This window comes from Equus przewalskii, chromosome 32 (assembly GCF_037783145.1).
Source record: "Equus przewalskii isolate Varuska chromosome 32, EquPr2, whole genome shotgun sequence".
Lineage (NCBI taxonomy): Eukaryota > Metazoa > Chordata > Mammalia > Perissodactyla > Equidae > Equus > Equus przewalskii.
This window is the reverse complement of record NC_091862.1, coordinates 21690744-21709692: the sequence shown is the minus strand read 5'-3', so window position 1 is coordinate 21709692 and position 18949 is coordinate 21690744. Positions and strand designations below refer to the sequence as shown.

Sequence of the window (18949 nt, the reverse complement as noted above, 5' to 3'; positions counted from 1 at the left end):
ATCTATGACGGGCTTGTTTCATTAGTAAAACACTTAGGGTAATGATTGGAAATTTAAACATGAAGCCTCATTAAGTGTCCTTAATTACTGTTGACAACTGAGTGAATTTTAAAAAGGTAAATGTGAAAGAGGAGGAATAATGGTTGATCTTCAATTTTTTCTCTAGAGTTTGCAAAATGATCTGGAGGCTGAACAGGTGAAGGTAAATTCATTAACTCACATGGTGGTAATTGTTGATGAAAACAGTGGCGAGACTGCTACAGCTGTTCTGGAAGATCAGTTACAGGTGAGGACCCTGACAAGTAGGCTAATCCCAAGTGACCTGTGGTCTGGGACCCAATTACATGTTGACCCTGTTCTTCCTGTCCGGTCTCACTGTTTATTCAGAGAGTAGAATAACCCAGTTTAGGTTGGACTTCCCACTGGGGTTCCGCAGCATTTGGGTTTATAGGAGTACCTAGGTGTCTGTCATTCCTTGACTTCAGCCCTTGGGGTGAGTGGGAGGGGGTGCTTGTGGTCCCCAGCTTCCTTGTGCATAATATTAACAAGATTGGGAAACACAGGAACTGATCGCTATAAAGAGTCTGCAGACTTCTTGCTCAGAATCACTTGAGGAATTTGTTAAAATGTAGATTTCTCGGCTCCACGCAGACCTGAATCCCCGGGAGTAGGACCCAGTGGTTCTGCTTTTTAAAAAATCTATGTGCCTATTAAAGTGAGAATTGCAGCTGTGTTGGGTGTAATATCCCTGTTTCTTTGGCGGATCAATGTGTGAATTTCAACAACAGTTTTGGGAACCCCAACAAATTGCTTCTTTTTGCACGAAGGCTATAGTGTATGTTTATAGGTCTTTAGAAAGAGATCAGTGGTATTTCATTTGACCAATACTTATGTTACTTGATATGCTAGCGCCAGTTTATGGTTTTCAGTAACTTTCAGCCTATAATTTTATCACATGAAATTCTTTTTCTTTTGTCACATTTAAAGTCAACCAGTGGTCCTGAGACTTTGGTGCAGTAGTACTTAGTTACTTAGTAACCTGAGAGGTAGGTGTTCATATCTTGCTTATTTCACAGTGAAGAAACTGAAATTCAGAGAGGTTAAGTGATGCCTTGGAGATGTGAATAGACAGTAGGATTTCAGGCAGAGATGGGAGACCTGTCTTCTGGCTCTGAGTTCTCTACTCTTTGCACCATACAAAGCTTCCTCTGGCATTACATATAAAAATAGGATAATATGAATTAAATAATTCTTGATCACATGTAAGTAATGTAGAAATAAAATTTAACATTTGTTAATCGTTATTTATAAAATGGTAATAAAATAATTTGTTGGGAAAGTCATTAAGAATGACTTTTAAAAAATTAATCAAATTTATTTGTTTAGTATTGCTAATACTTGTAAGATTCTATTGCTACTTTTTGTGAAATTGTCCATAGATCATGCAGTGTAAACAGAACAAATCGATGAAGCATTTTTTAAAATTTTATAGAAATTCTCTCATTCAAAACATAGTTTTTATAAAGTTGAAATTTTTTTCCTAAGTTTGGTACTACAGATGAAAATTTTCTTGGCATATAAAAGGTGGTTAAGAAATAATTGATGCACTGAATTTTTAAAATAACTATAGACTTAAAAATTTGAAGTACAAAAATTAGATATGTTTTCTCTACTTTGAAGATATATGTAAAAATATCAAGTTCTCATATAAAAACCACAGTGAAACGGAAAGAGCAGGAATTTGGAATCAAAATTACACGATAGAGTTTTAGTTGTGCCATTTTCTAACTATGTAATGTGAAATAATTAGTAGTTAAATTCTATGGAAATTAGTTTTTCTCATCTATAAATTTATAGGATTTGTCTATATTATTTTAAAGCAACTTTTATAAGGATATTTTTCATAAATTGCTACTCTGTAATAAAGAACAATGGATGTCATGGATTTCTTTAACGATTGTGATAACTCTCTCTTAAGGCTTTGTTGACAAAGGATGGTTTCTTCCTTTACTAGAAACTGGGTGAACGTTGGACAGCAGTGTGCCGTTGGACCGAAGAACGCTGGAATAGGTTACAAGAACTCAATATATTGTGGCAGGAATTATTGGAAGAACAGGTAGGAAACTATTTTCCATAATGAGCAAAACAGATGGTGCGAAGCAACCCATCTTTAATTATGGCATTGGAATACAGTTGTTTACTTTTCTCTGAAAGAGAAATATACAAATAATCTTTATTATTTTAAAAATCAGATTGCTATCCCTCTTATAACCGATTATGCAGCTTATTCACAGAGATGATATTATATGGCTTTATTGTAAAACACTTAATTTGCTGCGTGTTCATGATTTAGAATATTAGTATTTAGATAATGCTACTTTCACGATTTGTTTGACATAATTTTTATTGCATTTGTGTTGGGTAATGTGTTTGCACATGTCTCAGCACAGTGCCTAGCATGTGGTTTGTGCTCAGAAAATAATGAATAAATGAATTCACTTAATATTTTGTGAACTTTAAATCGGAAGAATTTTCCTTGATTTTTAACCGGAATAACTACTGAAATTAGCAAGAAGATATTATTTAGTGACACCACTGATTTAATACTTGGTTAATGCCATCGTTTTTCTACTAAGGATTACCATAGCAAATGAACCTTTGGTGCAAAGCTGCCACCTTAAATTTTCGATCAGAGTGGTGGCCCTTTGTCCGCCTTCCATCCTTCCAGAGAAGTCACCATCAAAACAGAATAGAAATAAGCTAAACTTCTCTTCCCAAATGCCAAACAGTTGTGGTTTAGAAAATAAGCAGATGCTCCGTTCCCACATCTCAGTGTCTGCTTTGATTCTTTTAAATGGGTTTCATTTCCATCCACAAAAAGCAACTGTATTCTTTTCAGGGGATAAAAACCCAAGTGCATGATATTTTGTGGTTTACTAAGTAGGATGGCAGAGAGAAGATCTTAAAAAGTAGGTTGCAAAATTGGTCCCAATATTAATTGTTAATCCCCACCTCCCGCCTCCAATCTTTGGTCAGAATTCCCTTTTTAGGAATCACACAATGGACTGGGTTCTGATTTCTGAAATATTTACATCTCACTTTACAGATATGCACATTTGCTTGGACTCTTGTATTCAGGCCGAAGAGGCACATAGAATAGTTAAGATTTTACTCCACTAATGACAGCAGAAGACAGTGATTGCTAGAGAAAACCATTGAGTAACTCTCCTACTAAGTAAAATAATTTGAAATTTGGTAATCAAAAAACATTTTAAAAATAGGGAGTGACTAGTATTTTGGCCTTTTGTACTATTGTAGATTTAAAACTGACCTTTGAGAATGGCTTTCTGCTAATGATGTGGAAGGAAGGGGGAATCTTGTTAAAATGTAGAATTGGAGTCAGTGTTGGTACTTTATATGTAGATAATTAGCTTGTGTGGAATGAGACCAGATAAACTGGATGTTTTTAATCATCTTTCAAGGGACTTTTGTTCACTCAGTTGCAGAGGCTTTAAGATAGTTAGTAATGGGCTTTGAGAATTAGTTCCAAACTAATGCAGCGTATGTCCATTTTAAGAGGCACGAGGGATATTCCATAAAGGACTCCAACCTACCTTTCCGACCTTACTTTTCCCTCTGTCCTTCCATGTGCCCAGAGCTCAAACCTGAAATTGCAGCTTGTAGCCCATTCCTAGGCTGTCGACGCCGTGTGAGGAGTGCTGGGTTTTCTCTCTGCTCTGTTCCGAGTGCGTGGCATGTTGTAGATTCCTCATGGGTTTTGTTGTTGTTCTGATGATGTTCTTGAAAGAAGGAATGTATTTCATTTGTTTTCCAGCCTCTGTGTTTGTTTAGGGTGTGGCATCTGCTGTGGAATGTCTTTTTACCCATCTCTTCATTTTTAAGTTCTCATCCGTCAACAGCCATGAAGTCATCTGTAAACTCCCTCCCTCTCTCCCACTATCCTGAAACTGGAAGTAATTTCTTGTTCTTTGGAATTGCCCTGACATTTAAAATAGATCCATATAAATGACTATGGCATAAGAAAGTGCAGATACCATAATATATATAATATTTTATATTACATAAAGATATACATTTATATATATTCTAAGTACAAAATAGCTATTGCATTTTTTTTTGTGGTATCTGCACTTTTTTTCTTGTGCCATGGTTATTTGTGTGTGTATTTTATCGCCTTTACTACACTGGGGACAGGATCCATATTTGTTTTTTATTTTCTTGCTCTTCATCTTTTTTTTTTTTTTGATGGAATATAGAGGTAAGGAATAGTTGTCAAATAAACTGGTAAATAAAATAATTAGAGAAAGAATTGATTCCATTGCAAGCACAGAAGCAAGATTCCCTCCACCCCCAACTCTATAAAAAGAGGTTTCTGCAGTAGACAGTACATTTGGGGAAGAATTATCCCAGTGCAGCCATATTGTTTTCCACCCCTCCGAGTTTCTCTCTCCACATTACTAAATATCTTCTGCTTAAAAAACGTGCACTGACTATCCTCAGTCTTCCTCCTCTAATCACTCCTGTTGAACCTGGAACATGAGTGTGGTTTTTCTGCATGATGCCATGGAAAAACCACTGGCTTTGGGCTGTGGGTCTTTGATCTGGCTCTGCCGTTAACTAGCCAAGTGATCTTGGACATATATTGGATTCTCTCTCTTTGCTCCCTAAAGTGAAGGGCTGGGGCAAGACAGTTTCTGAGCTTCCTTCTGCCTCTAGAGAGGTTATAAGGTGATTCTTTCAGAGACTTGGATAGCTGGGTTTAGCCTTTTAGATCCGTTTACCTCCCTGGGAAATCAGTCTGGTTACCCAGGTCTGGGGCTAATGTCAGGTTGATCTGTTGCAAATCTGAGAAGGATGATATCTTCAAGAAAGATGTCTTTCTGGATCATTCATGCCTTGTGTTTGAAGTCCTTCTTACCCTCGGTAAGGGTGAAGTCTCTAAGAACATAGAAGTTAGTGATTTGGGAACTTGATTGGGTTGAATTGCCAAATGATTCCCCAAATATATTTCTAACTTTTGTTGTTATTTGTAGTGCTTGTTGAAAGCTTGGCTAACCGAAAAAGAAGAAGCCTTAAATAAAGTCCAGACGAGCAACTTCAAAGACCAAAAGGAACTGAGTGTCAGTATTCGACGCCTGGCTGTAAGTGATGTCATTGTCAGCATCTGCCTTGTAAGCCTATGATACTTCAGTGTTTTATATCAATGGTTAATGTAATTTAGTGAATACAGATTATGACTCATTATCTAACACTGGAATGCTGCCATGTAATGCTCTAGAGCCAGGAGGCTTGTGTTTTAGCATTAGTGAACTGCATGGCAAGTAAATTTTACTATAAATACACATGTTCACATTCCTGACTGGGAGCAGGAATATAGAGTCCTAAGAGGGAGTCATCTAATAAATATCTGAAATCCTAGATTCTGAAGGAAGACATGGAAATGAAACGTCAGGCATTGGATCAGCTGAGTGAGATTGGCCAGGATGTGGGTCAATTACTTGATAATCCCAAGGCATCTAAGAAAATCAACAATGACTCGGAGGAACTGACTCAGAGATGGGATTGTTTGGTTCAGAGACTAGAAGATTCCTCCAACCAGGTACCTTTTGCTTTGGATAATATGTTGTGCCATTAAGTAGAAATTAAATGTTCAGGTTAGTTTTAGTTAGGTAAGCTAAAAAGTTGTCCCTTTTACCTGGTTTACTATAAAATTGAAAAATTCACATGTGAAAATCTCTAGTTTTCTAAAGTAAATTTTAAAAGATCTTCAAAAAACTTATTAATATCCAGTAATTTATTCCTTACTAACTGATAGCACTTAGATATGAATCCATCAAATGATCTTTAAATCTTAAATCATCTTATTAATTTAAGAAATATTCTAGTGAATTGATCAGAAATAAAACTGGTTTGTATATGGATGTTTGTAGCAGTATTATTCGTAATAGCACAAAAGTGAAAAAACCCAAATGTCCCATCACTAGATAGATGGATAAAATGTGGTATATTCATACAATGGAATATTGTTTGACAATTAAAAACGTGAAATACTGATACATGCTACAACGTGGATGAACCTTGAAAACATTATGCTAGGTAAAAGAAGCCAGTCTCAAGATTATATGCATTATAATTCTGTCTATGTGAAATATCCCAAATAGGCAAATCCATAGAGGCAGTAAGTAGACTAGTTTCTGGTCGGAGCTGGTTGGGGCTGGTCGGGGGAGGATGGGGAGCGACTGTTAATGGGTACAGGGTTTCTTTTTGAGATGATGCCACTATTCTGGAATTAGAAAATGGGGATGTCGCACAACTTTGTGAATACACTGGTAACCATTGAACTGTACATTTTCAAAGGGAGAATTTTAGGACATGTGAATTATATCTGAATAAAGCTGTTAGAAAACATTAAAACCGTGGCTGATTTTTATTTCAGGTGACTCAGGCTGTAGCAAAGTTGGGGATGTCCCAGATCCCTCAGAAGGATCTTTTGGAGACTGTCCGTGTAAGAGAACAAGTCACGACCAAAAGATCTAAGCAAGAGCTGCCTCCCCCTCCTCCTCCCAAGAAGAGACAGATCCCCATGGACATCGAAGCGAAGAAAAAGTGAGAGCGGCGAGCACGGAACGTGTTTCCTACTCAGTACTTATCTTGTACTAATCACTGATCATATGCAGGCGTAGACGTAATGATTGCTATGCAAGTTCAGCTGCTGAACCGTTCACTCCCCCTGAGTCTTCCGAATATTCCAGTTCACGATGGCTAAGCATCTAAACTGTCTCGGATGGTTTTACTTGTCCTGTGTTCAGTTTGGGGAACTGTGTGACGGAATCCTTCTTTCTGCACTTCCGTCATTTACCTTGGGGGGATGTGATTGTCCATGATCTCTCATTTATTTTCTTCGACCACCACACCTATGGCCGTCTCGCTTTGGATAGATCTCCTGACGCTTTGTGACTCTCCTTCCCCTTCTTGCCATTCAAAAATACTTAATACAGGGAAGTAATTCCTTTTTCGTCTCCTTTTTTCTTCCTTTCTCCCCCTCATTCTTTTTTCATGTTTTTTTCCTTCCTTTGTTAATTCCTTGGTTAGATTCAGTAACAGATTCTTTGTGTTTGGCTTAAAGAGATCTGCCTCTGGCATAAAATATCTTTTCGTCTTATTGATTGAAAAGAAACTGGGGATCTTGAGAAGCGGAGTAATTACAGCTGATATATATGGAGCATTTACTAATGTCCCATGCCCTGGGAAGCTATGCTGTGTTCCGGGTGGCGCACCTCGCATGTTCTATAGCTCTTCATCCTCAAACTGCCTTGAATAGTCTAGTATTCTCTCCCTTTTACAGTAGAATCCTGATGCTTGGGTAAATGGGCAGTTATTTTTGCCTGACTAAAAATGAAATGATTTCCCCAATTGACCTTTTGTTAGACAAAGCAGGATTCCAGTTTTACCAGATGATTTTCATTTTGATAATAAGGCTGTGTTTCTGCCTCCTAACAGCATCTCCTTGCAGGACCAGTGTACCTCTGAGGTACAAGCAGTGGCTGTGGAACCATTGCTTTGGAGCCAAGACAGCACAGGAGGAAGATGCTTCTGATGTTAATATTGCCATAGATCTTTCACTGCCTGAGTGATCATTTTCTGCCAGGTGTATCTGGCATGTGTCTCTCCAGTGCTGACTTTGTGCATTTGGAAGCAGGGAAGGATATAAAAGACTAGGGTGTATAACTATAAAATCTTAAACATGATCCTGTTGTATAGGGTGCATTCTGCTGCAAGAAACAGGATACTGTACCCAAAGTGACTGAAACAGTGAGGTCATTGGTTATCTCACATTACAAGAAGTCCGGAGATAGCGCACTTTTGATGGGATGGTGTGGGTCAGCATCCTGCTACCTCGTCTCTGCCTTCCTCAGCGTGTCGACCTCCACTCTCAGGCTTGTCTTCTCATGGTCCCAAGAGGCTGCTGTGGCGCTGGGCATGACATCCTTGTGTAACCTGATTTATAGGCAGAAGGGCAGGTTTTCTTATTTGTCATTTTTTTTGAACAGGAAGAAAGACCTTTTCTGGAGGCAACAGCTGACTGACATGGTCTCACTTGCCAGGATGCAGTCCTTGTCCACGCCCTGGGTGCATGGGACGTTGAAACTGACTGGCTTTTTTGTTCTCTGGGGAACTGGACAGCAAGAAAGAAGTGTAGGGTGTGTGTGGGGGTGTCTGTTGGGTAGGCAACCAGCTGTGAGTACCATAGTCTGCTAGTCCACAGTTTGATTGATGCAGAAATTCCTTCAATTAATTCCTGGGCAAATAGAGGCTTGAGTATGTGCAGTTCTTTATTACAGAAGGCAGTGAAATCTCATTGTTAGAGAAGTTAGTCTTATGCCCAGCCAACGTCTACCCAGGTGTGCTAGTCCTGCTTTCTGGGGTGATATAGAGTTCCATCTCCCCTCTTAATATGGAACCTCTTCTGTGTTTGGGGTTAGGTTTCATATGCCCATTTGTGTTGTCCTAAAGTCTAGAGTATCCTTAATATTCCTAGTGGGACATGGTTTCCAGACTCTTTATCTTCAGTGTGCTGTAGAAAGCACTATTAGCTTGTCTGAAAATGGGCTGTCCGCGCAGGTGAGAGCCTTCAGTAATTGCCGAGCACAGTTTATAACCCATGCTTCAGAAGGGGTGCTTCATTTCCCCTTTTCTTCTCTCGGTGCTGCTGGTGGCGGTTTTCACCAGCTCACGGTATGGAAGGACCGTCATTGCCTGTAATCTAGGTATCTGTTAACGTGCTGCGAGATCTCGGCTGCTGCGAGCCGTTCGCAGCCCTCTTACTCACACCAAGGGCAGAAATGGAGTGTCTCCAGGGTCATTTTCAGTGTGACCTTTGGATGGCGCGCCTCTTCTCTGAAAGATGACGTAGACATCTGCTGTTAAGATGCTAGGAGGAGAGTGTACCACTGTTTGTTTACCTCGTGTGTCAGAAGATCCCTTCCAAGTTACAGGGACAGTTTACCTTGATGAAAAATACTTAGTATTCCTAATTCACTGTAAAGAATTTAAGCGAAGTTTTCCCAAAAAGAATCAGCAACAACAACCTCTATTTACCTTAAAGTACCTAAAAATACCCAGCAGTTGTTTTGAGAAGCCCTATGGGTAGAGAACTGGTCGACAGGACAGATGGTCTCGTTTGAATCCCAGCTCTACCATTGATTAGCTTTGTGGCCCAGGACAGTTATTTAAGAGTTCATGAACTCAACTCCTTCATCATTACAAGGGGTAGTAATAGTATATGCTTCCTAGGGTTGTTGTGAGGACGTGAGACACTAAGGAAAGAGCTGGTATAGGGCCGGCCATCAATGAACGTTTCTTCTCTTGCTTTTGCTCACTGTGGCTTTGACTGACCTCAGTGCCTCTCAAGTCTGTCCGCTTTTCTTGCCTCCCACCATCAGTGTCTTAGTTCTGGCTCCCCTTCCTACAGCAGCCTGTTCTCTGGTCTTGCCTCTCTTGTTACTTTCTCCTCAGTGGACACAAAAGGATAGGTATAACCATGTCACTGGCTCTCAGTTACCTTTTGGTTAAACCCAGTCTCCTTAATCTCTCCTGCAGGGCCTTCCAGTAACTGCTCGCTGTGGCTTTCTGCCGCATTGTCAGTTGTCCCTCCCAGCGAGGTACTCACTCTTCCAGCCACATCTAACTACTTGGAGTGTGGAAAGTGTGGTCCACCCTTTCTTTCTTCTCTCTTTGCAAAGAAAACTCCTGGATGTAACGCTGCTGTTCTGCTCCAGGAAGCCATCGCGGCCTGATTGGATTCGGCCAACTCTTTTGTGATTGCCTGTTATTTTCTTTTACCCTTACGAGACTGAAAGCTCATGAGGGCTGGGATTGTGTCTGGTTTAACGTCATATCAAGAGCCCGGTCTAGTGCCTGGCATATAGTATGCTCAATAATTAAATATTGAATTAAAGAAGGCATTCATTTTAGGAATGTTTGTACTCGTTCTTTCTGTTAATATCTAAACCAATCTGTTTTTCATTGTCTACAAAAGTTTATAAAAATACAAGTGATTTATTGTAAAGTTTAAAATTTTTAAAAATTATTTAATAACATTACAATATTATTCCTCTTTTCCTACTTTTAATTGTAAATGTATAATATTATTTTGTGTGGTTACTGTATTTCTGGGTTGCCTTTTTTTCTTTTGAGAAGTGTTTATAATCACATGGCTGATGGGTGTTTTGGCTGCTCTCTTTCTTGAGACATGTGAAACAATAGAAGAAAATGAATGACGAGTGGTAACATCTGAATCTTAAATCAGGTTTGATGCTGTGAGTGCAGAGCTGTTGAACTGGATTCTGAAATCAAAGACTGCCATTCAGGCCACAGAGATAAAAGAGTATAAGAAGATGCAAGAGACTTCAGAAATGAAAAAGAAGTTGAAGGTAAAACATAAAACAAAAATATTCTAGTGAATAAAATATTTCATCAGGATAGATTTGCTGTTGGCATAAAGATGTGATAGGATCCAGCAGCTTCCTGTAAAATAAATGTGGCCGTAAGGTAGCTTTTAGAACATTATTGTAAGCTTTGAATGGATTCAAGATCTCTGTGTGGAGGAGAGTTTTTTTCCCTCCTTCCTTAACCATCGAGATGTGCAGAAAGGGACACTTGCTAAGGTGATCCAGTTATTATTGTTTTTTAGCTTGATTGGATCTTAATCTGGTACCTAATAATTTATGAATTTGTGTATGCCAAAGGTGTTTTCCTTTCCGAATACAACGGACCATTTCAAATCTCAAAATTTCTTCAATATATTCTCTTTAGAGAAGAAACACAGTTTTTAGAAAGAAATACTATTAAAATGTATGGGAGCTTATTAGCTCTGCTGCTTTGTACCTGGGTGTGTGTTGCTGAAAACTGTGCCAGGAGATTGCGTGATTTATGTCGTTGGTGTTCCTTAAGTCTCCGTACATCCTTTCATGAACTGTTTGATCACGTCTCTATGGCCATCTCCATCAGCAATGGAGTTTGTCTGTAAAGAGTTTGGAGAACATTTAAAAAACAAGATGTATGTAAATATTAATGATGTCAGTCAGAAAGTGTTGCTGCCATGGGAATCGAGCAGGGGCTAGGGCTGCAGTTGTCTCTCTCCGCTGGCGAAGTCCAGAGGGCAATGTGGCGCTGAGCTGGAGCTTGAAGGAGGGTGCTTGGGGCGGGTGGAAAGGGCACACCAGGAAGGGGTGCCCTGGGCAGAGGCACAGAGCTGGGCAAGTGTGCTGTGATGGTTGGAGCAAATATTTTGTTTTGTTTAGTGCTAGGTGTGTGCGTGAAAACAGCAGGGAGTTAAGGCTGGAGAGGTGGTTTGCGGTCAGACCTGGCCGACTCTGAGTGTTTGGGTGAGGAGTTGAGACTGAGCTCTGCCTTATCATTCCACTGTAACTACTCTTAGTTAGAGGTCACCATTGACTGTTGGCTTCCACACCCAAGGGATGCCTCCTGGTCTCATCAGCTCTGCTTTCTCTGAAGCAGTTGCCACTATTGGCCCTTCCCTTCTTAAATTCTCACAGCCCTTGGCTTCTGTGACTGGTGATCATTCTAAAATATAAATCTAATCAAGCAGCCCCCACATGCCTGCAGTGAACTAAATGGTTTCCCATTGCTGTGGGGATAAAATGTAAACTCTGTCCTGCCCCGCAGACCAGGGCCTTCCAGACAGCACTCCCCCCACTCTGAGCACAGCCTCGTCCCTTCTCCTTCCCCGACGTGGGCCCTGAGCTCCAGCCCTCCTGATCCCCTGCTCTTTTCTCTCTTCCCTCCCTTTACCGTGTGCAGTTTTCCATGCTCAGAATGGCCCTTTACTGAGCCTTGTGCCGTGTGGTTGAAAGCCCTCTGCCCCAGTACACCTCCTCTAGCCTCAGTAGGAATGGTTAAGTGCTTCCTCTTTGACTTCCCTATTGCCGTGACCATACCTCTGTGAAAGCCTCAATTGCATTTATGTCATTATTTGTTTATATTCCTGCCTGTGAGTGCTTAGAACGTGAGGATGCTTTTCCATGGAACTCCATATTTTCAGCATTCAGGTCACGTCTTGGCGTGTGGAAGGAAGGAATGATGCTTGTGGCAGAGGGAATGTAGAAGGTTTTATCCTAGAAGCACCATTATCAGGGCCATCTGCACAGGGAATTGGGAGAGGCAGACATGAGGGCTGTGTTCCATCGTTCATATGCTGCTTACGGTTCTCAGAGACCCTCAGATGATGTTCGTGATCATTTAACGACCCGATTGTCAAAGGCACTCAAGTGGCAGAGAATTTGGCAGTTAGAGTGATCTTTATGGAACCAGTCCCACAAAATATTGATAAATTAAATCCCATCCTATGATCTAGGAACAATTTTACTCCAAGAAATTGTTACTATAATATTTGAGGGGATGAAAACAACAATTGTGTACGTTTATGTAAGGCACGATTGGCATTTGCTTGTTTTTTAAAAATATTTATAAGTTCATTTATTTTGTTGTTTTAGACAAATAGTAATAGATGCTAACGGGTTGGAAAAAATGTAAAATAAAGAAAATGTAACCATTGCTTTAATCTCTAATTTTTCTTGCAAATTGGGGACAGATCAGCTCAATTTTGTTTTAGGGAAGGAAAACCTTGTTCCAGCTGACACAATATCTGAGTGGAGAAACCCTAGTGCAGTCTGCCATCACCATAAAAAGTAGCAAAATATCAGTGTATATAAAGCAGCTAATAATTTTCCTCCAGTTTGTTGGGGACTTTTTGCAGTGGTACTTAGGTTAACAAAAATAAATGGTGTTTCTTAGAATCTCTTGTTATTTCTTGATCTTTGACTATAAAAATGGTGGTTTTACTTAGTCACATAAAAGTTTGTGTGGATCAGAATAGCTAAACTTATTTGATAGTGCTTACATGTATAGAAGTTAGGAGTGGCATTCTTCTCTGGGTTGTCTGGTTGAAATAATATGGGTTGCCTGGAAGTTTTGATTGTGCTATTATGGACACTGTTTGAGTAGTTAGTTAATAGATAATTATCAATTGGAGATTGAGGAATGGAGAAATTTCAAATACTGACTGTGTATGCATGTGGTGTGTGTCTAAGATTTTGCTCAGCCCTTTCTTAAGAGTTCTGGAAAGATTTTTGTCTTCCCTGCCCCTGAGATATAGGGACATTGAGAATATCAAATCATAAGACATAAATTTAAATTAAGAGCCACTCCTTTAGGTTGGGTACTAAAGCATGTTGTCATTATTTAAAAATTATGCATGAATTATGCTTGTGGTTGAAGTTTGCATTAGACCCTAAACTTGATATCACACCCACAAATAATACTGAGGCTCAAAATATTTCTTTCTTTTTCTCGTTAATTAATTTTTGTTCCATGATCTCTGTCATAGCACATTAGGTTCATTTGACTCTGTTATTTTGACGGTGTGGCGTACACTGAGGCGATACGTGTGAATAGATATTTGGATCTAAAACACTAATTTAAACTATTTCCTCTTGATAGGAACTCATCATAATAAGGTGTAATTTTTTTTCTTATAAAGGGAACCAAAATTTCATTTTGTTTGTTTGAATTTACCTTTTACAATTTGAGCATCTCTGGAGCTCTGGAGCGTAGCTGGAGTTGCACAGCTTTGTCTAGTAGTATTCTCTTAGGTGAACTTTGCAACTTCTAAAGACATTAAATATGAAACTGAAAATAACATCAGCGTTATACTGAGAAGAAAGTTTGCAGCGTTCTTATATTTGGATTTTATTTCCAGGGATTAGAAAAAGAACAGACGGAAAGAAGCCCCAGGCTGGATGAATTAAACCAAACCGGACAAATCCTTTTACAGCAAATGGGAAGAGGTGAGACCTTTGATTTTTTAAAATGTTTTTGTAGATGGTGGCATTGAATAATATTTACAGTTTGACAAATCAAGTATTTATTTTAACAATAATATTTTTGCTAGAAAAGTGGTTTTCAATTTTTTTTTTTTTTGACAGCAGACTCTTTTCAAATGAAATCTTATGCTGAAGCTGATTATATAAAATGGACAAAGGCCAGGTTGTTCTTCTTTTATACGGGGTCAGGGAACCTAAAACTCTGTCTCAGCAGAACAGTAAAAATCCACTGGTGTAGAAGATTTGAAAATCTCATCCTGTGGGGTTATGTATTGGGAATTGTTTTGGAGAGGAGTGGCACAAGAAAATTTTACTTTGGCAATATTTGGGAAATGAAGTTACATTAAGGTGAATTCATTAAGGCTGTTTGATTTTTTTTTTTTTTTTTTTTTTTGCTGAGGAAGATTCACTGTGAGCTAACATCTGTGCCCATCTTCCTCTACTTTGTATTTGGGCTGTCGCCACAGCGTGACTGCTAAGTGGTGTAGGTCTGTGCCCGGGAGCTGAACCCAGGCCACTGAAGCAGAGTGTGCTGAACTCACCCCTGGGGCTGGCCCCCAGGCTGTTTGATTTTTGATTACTTTCAGTGCATTATATTAACAGGTTTTTTTAATAGTTAAATTTGATAAGGTGTTACTTGTATTTGAAATTTTTACCTTAAATCTTTTCTTGCCATAGCCCCAGTGACTCAGGAGAGGGTAAACACTAATGCTTCGCTGTGCGGTTTTGCATCTGTCCCTTCTTTGGTCTGGCGCTGGAAGGCCTTTCCTGTCAGCCCTGCTCCTTGTTCCAGCGGTGGGGAGCGTGTGGGGGCTTGCCCCAGTGCCCCCTTGACCAAAGCCACAGACGCCCAAGGCAGAGTTAGGAAGATTAGTTTGACAAGAATCTTCAAAATAGTAGTCTTCAATCTTTTTATTTTTTAACTTTGCATTCTGGAAAATGTAAATATATATAAAGCAAATAGAATAGTATAATGGACCTCCTTGTACCGATTATCCACTTCAATAATTAATGACATTCTGCTATTCTTGAATTATCTATACCTCTCCTCTCTCCTCACCTCCTTGATTATGATTTTTTTTTACAGTTTTTTCAAAGTAAAATTTACACATTGAAATACGTGAAACCTAACTGTGCTGTTGTGACAAACCTATACGTACTTATCATTATATAGTCATGCATCACGTAGGAGCATTTTGATCAATGGCGCACTGCATAAATGGCAGTGGTCCCATAAGACTAGTACCATGTAGCCTGGGTGTGTAGTGGGCTGTACCATCTAGGTTTGTGTAAGCACATTCTGTATTGTTCACACAATGATGAAATCGCCTAATGACGCACTTCTCGGAACATACCCCATTATCAAGTGATGCGTGGCTGTGTATAGAGCATATTACATCTCTCCGGGAAGGTCTCTGGTGTTACTTATGGATCAGTCACCCTCCCCTACCTCCAGAAAACCACTGTTTAAAAAACTTTGGGTTGTTTTGGCCTCTGCCTTTTAAAAAATATGTCAAGTTAATTTTGCATGTGTACTGGGGACATGTGCGCACACACACAAACATATATACACAAGAATACGTATGTCTGATATATGTCCATTTATTTAGAAATTAGACAAATGCACCACTATTAATCCATAGATATTAGTACAGCTTAATTTCTTTCTTTCTTTTTTTCTTTTAAAAAGATTGGCACCTGAGCTAACAACTGTTGCCAATCTTTTTTTTTTTTTCCTTTTCTGCTTTTTCTCCCCAAATACCCCCAGTACATAGTTGTATATCTTAGTTGTGGGTCCTTCTAGTTGTGGCATGAGGGATGCCCTCAACATGGCCTGATAAGCGGTGCCAGGTCTGCACTCATGATCACTCCGGGCCACCGAAGTGGAGCCCGTGAACTTAACCACTCCGCCACGGGGCCGGCCCCATCTTTCTTTCTTTCTTTTTTTTTTTTTAAAAAAAAGAGAAATAGAATAGTTTTTATTCAAAAATAGTATTTTCATTCAAAATCCGCCCTTACTGAGTGTTGCAGTCACATGGGGTTTGGGCAGCCCGCTTGCTTATTGCTCTTTCAAGTATTTGCCTGGAGAGACCCAGAGACGTGGAGACACCATCGTTTCCCCTGAGATGCGGGATCTTTCAATAAATGTAATAAATTGTGTGTTGAACGTATGTCAGTCACAATTGTGGATTCTTCACTCCTACATCAACACTGGAGCTTGGGAACCAGACTTTGTCTGGTGTGAAGGTGGGGCACTTTCATGAGCCTGTGTCCTGAATTTACCCTCATTTCTGTGTCAGCCTGTAGTCGGTGTGGTAGAGACAGTGAGTGCTAAGATTGATGGAGAAGAGGACCTCTGTGAGAGGTCGGTGAGAAGTGATGTGTTAGTGAGGAAGGCAGTGAATGGGGAAACAGGAGACCTTGGGGTCTCTTGTCCTTTCCTAGTTTGTGTCTTTGGGCGAGTCCTGTAGCCCTTTTGTTTGTTTGCTTCTTTGTCTAGAAAGTAAGGGACTTCGCTAGCTGATCATAGCTTTTGCTCGATAAAGTCTGACTGTGAATAGGCACAACCTAAAATACGTACAATGGACACTGAATTCATGTAAAAGTGCTGTTTGCAAAAGGTCAAGTGCAACATCGGGGTATATATGATATTTTATAAAGGAATGAATTTTGTGACCTAATGTACACTTGTTTAATTTCACAGGAAACATTTTATTTTCTGCATTACCATTTTTTTTTTTGAGCTTTGGTAGGAGTAGAAATGCATTCATTACAGGCCTCTAATTCTATTTATTTTAAAAGACATATTATTGCAATTTTTTAGGATGGGGTGGGACACTGGGAAATGGGGACATTGATATGAATAGTGTCTGTATAATCTGGGTTTAATTTTCTCATTTTTGGGGAGTCTCTGCCTTTTGTTAGTGAGAGAATAAAAGTGATTTTAATTACAAAATTTGCCCCACTGTCGTCCCACTTTATCCGTGTTCTAACTTTCCGGTCTTGCCAGTTACCCCACTGCATGTGGTTAGTGCTGTTCGTCCTGCTGCTCTTGTAGAGCCAGAAACGCTCATCAGAAATGAGAGCGCAGTTGGGTGACTCTCTCTGCCCCACCTTCTCCCCAAGAAATTTGAAATAAATCTTGGAATGTGGATAATTAATATTGAGGAAGTTTTTATAGAGTATAATTTGGTCAGAGTCTGCTTAAGTAAGGATGCAGATAAATGATTCAGTTCAGTTAGAAAAGCACGTCAAATTCTTCAGTAAAAAGATGTTCAAACAATCACGTCACTGGTTTCCTCAGGCTAGTTCCATCCAACATCTCACCCATGAAGGTGAAGTCTGAGGACTTCTGTGCCTAACGCATTTGAAGTACGGTTTGTGATATCTCATATAGTGTAAAAATGTCTTAAAAAATGAAATAATCGATTTCGTTTGACTTTCAAGGCTGTTAGTACCTGGTTTTCTTGGTTACCTTATATTTTCCTAGAGATCGTCAACTAAAAAAGTATTTGGGCACCTCAGTGATGTGGTTTTATGACCTGATGCCCGTCATGGCTGGCCACGTGTATAAGCCTATGGAATCATCAGATGGTAGTCCTATGTTTTGTAAACATTTCCCTTGATTCCGATAGTGATAGATTGAAATGTGCCAAGTTGAGTGAGTGTAAGTGGCAGGAATATGTTATATTTTATTTCTTTTAGGTAATTAATAAATGATAGGCTCTTGATTTTGGCTTTTGCTTAGTCAGCTAAGAGTAGAGTGTTCTATAGAAATCGAAAATTTATAACTGGATCTCTGGGAGCAAAAGAATTATGTTAAAAGACAATGTACAGTTTTCCTTTTTTAAGATACAAACTGTGCTGTAATTATTATTTGGTGTTGCCTCAACCTAGAATATCTCAAACTTAGAGGAGGGGAGATTTAAGTTTTGAGAATTGTTTTGAAGGGGCCAAACCAATGGATTGTGATATATTGTCCGTGAATTAAAAAAAAATTGAAGAAGTTTCTTCGGCTTCCCTAGTACCGATGAAATGTGTAATTCTCATCTGTTTTTAGATGAATGGCAGTAATTTTCCTTCTCAAAAATTTTATTTACCAGCTTAATTTTCTTTCTTGTTTAGCATAAATTACCCTGACGTCAACATGAAGTGGCTGAGGTTATTCCTTTGGCCTCTTAGAATAGAAATAACCTGGCAGAAACACAGCCTAGTTTCTCCACTGCTCAGATAGTTTGCCGGGAAAATGGTGATGTGTCTGTTTATGACCCCCATTCACAGGTGTTGAACTTGGCTTGTGGTGTGAATGCTTTGCGTGGGTCTCATATTCTGTTACCTGTGTGATGGTGGACCGTGAGCTTCAGCAACTGACACAGGATATATTCAAATCATGTCATGTTGCGTTTGCATTCCTAATTTTTAGCGGATACAGTGTGTTATAGAAATTTTAAAAATTGCATCATTTGTGGATCCTAAGTGACCTTTTGTTTTACATGCCTTTTGTTTTCTTAGAGCTCTCATTACTCTGGATTTTGATTGCATATGTTTACGAAGCACAATTCTTTGACTGCCCTCGTGCTCAAATAATAAAAATGTTCAGCCCATCTTTGCAACATCATGTTCTCCTCGGGAGATAAAGATTCCTTTGCTGATTTCCCACACTTTTTCTTGTAATTTTCAATGATTTGATGGTATTTTGTATTAAGGGAAGGACAATGATACAATCTAGTATTTTATATAATTTTATTATTTCTATGAACATTCTCTACCTCTCAAAAATGAGACAAACAAAATTATAGGATGTCAATAATAAACATAATTGCATTTTTTCCTGATGTGTCTCTAAAGTGGGTAATCTTTCCACTGCATTGATATTTTGGTATTTGCTGGTCTGTATGCAGCCCGCCTAGTAGACTGGCTGACTCTTCTTGAGGCTGGCTGTTGGGTTAGTCTTGCCGCACTCATTGCTCCCAGATTGCTCCCAGCACTAGGAAATCTTCTCATTCATTTTGCAGTTCCTGTGA

General features: G+C 39.3%; 1 protein-coding gene across 33 annotated transcripts in view; it reads left to right on the top strand.

Moving 5' to 3' along the window:
- Positions 1-18949, top strand: part of UTRN (utrophin) — a 479488-nt gene that overhangs the window by 136082 nt on the left and 324457 nt on the right. For all 33 annotated transcript variants that reach the window (XR_011535458.1, XR_011535457.1, XM_070602744.1 and 30 more), the window contains 7 exons: positions 167-286; positions 2015-2116; positions 5055-5162; positions 5441-5620; positions 6458-6627; positions 10331-10454; positions 13802-13889. Coding sequence is in view for 31 of the 33 variants with exons in the window: in XM_070602744.1 (XP_070458845.1) it covers positions 167-286; positions 2015-2116; positions 5055-5162; positions 5441-5620; positions 6458-6627; positions 10331-10454; positions 13802-13889 (892 nt within the window). In the remaining 2 variants the exon portion in view is untranslated. The remainder of the gene's footprint in view (positions 1-166; positions 287-2014; positions 2117-5054; positions 5163-5440; positions 5621-6457; positions 6628-10330; positions 10455-13801; positions 13890-18949) is intronic.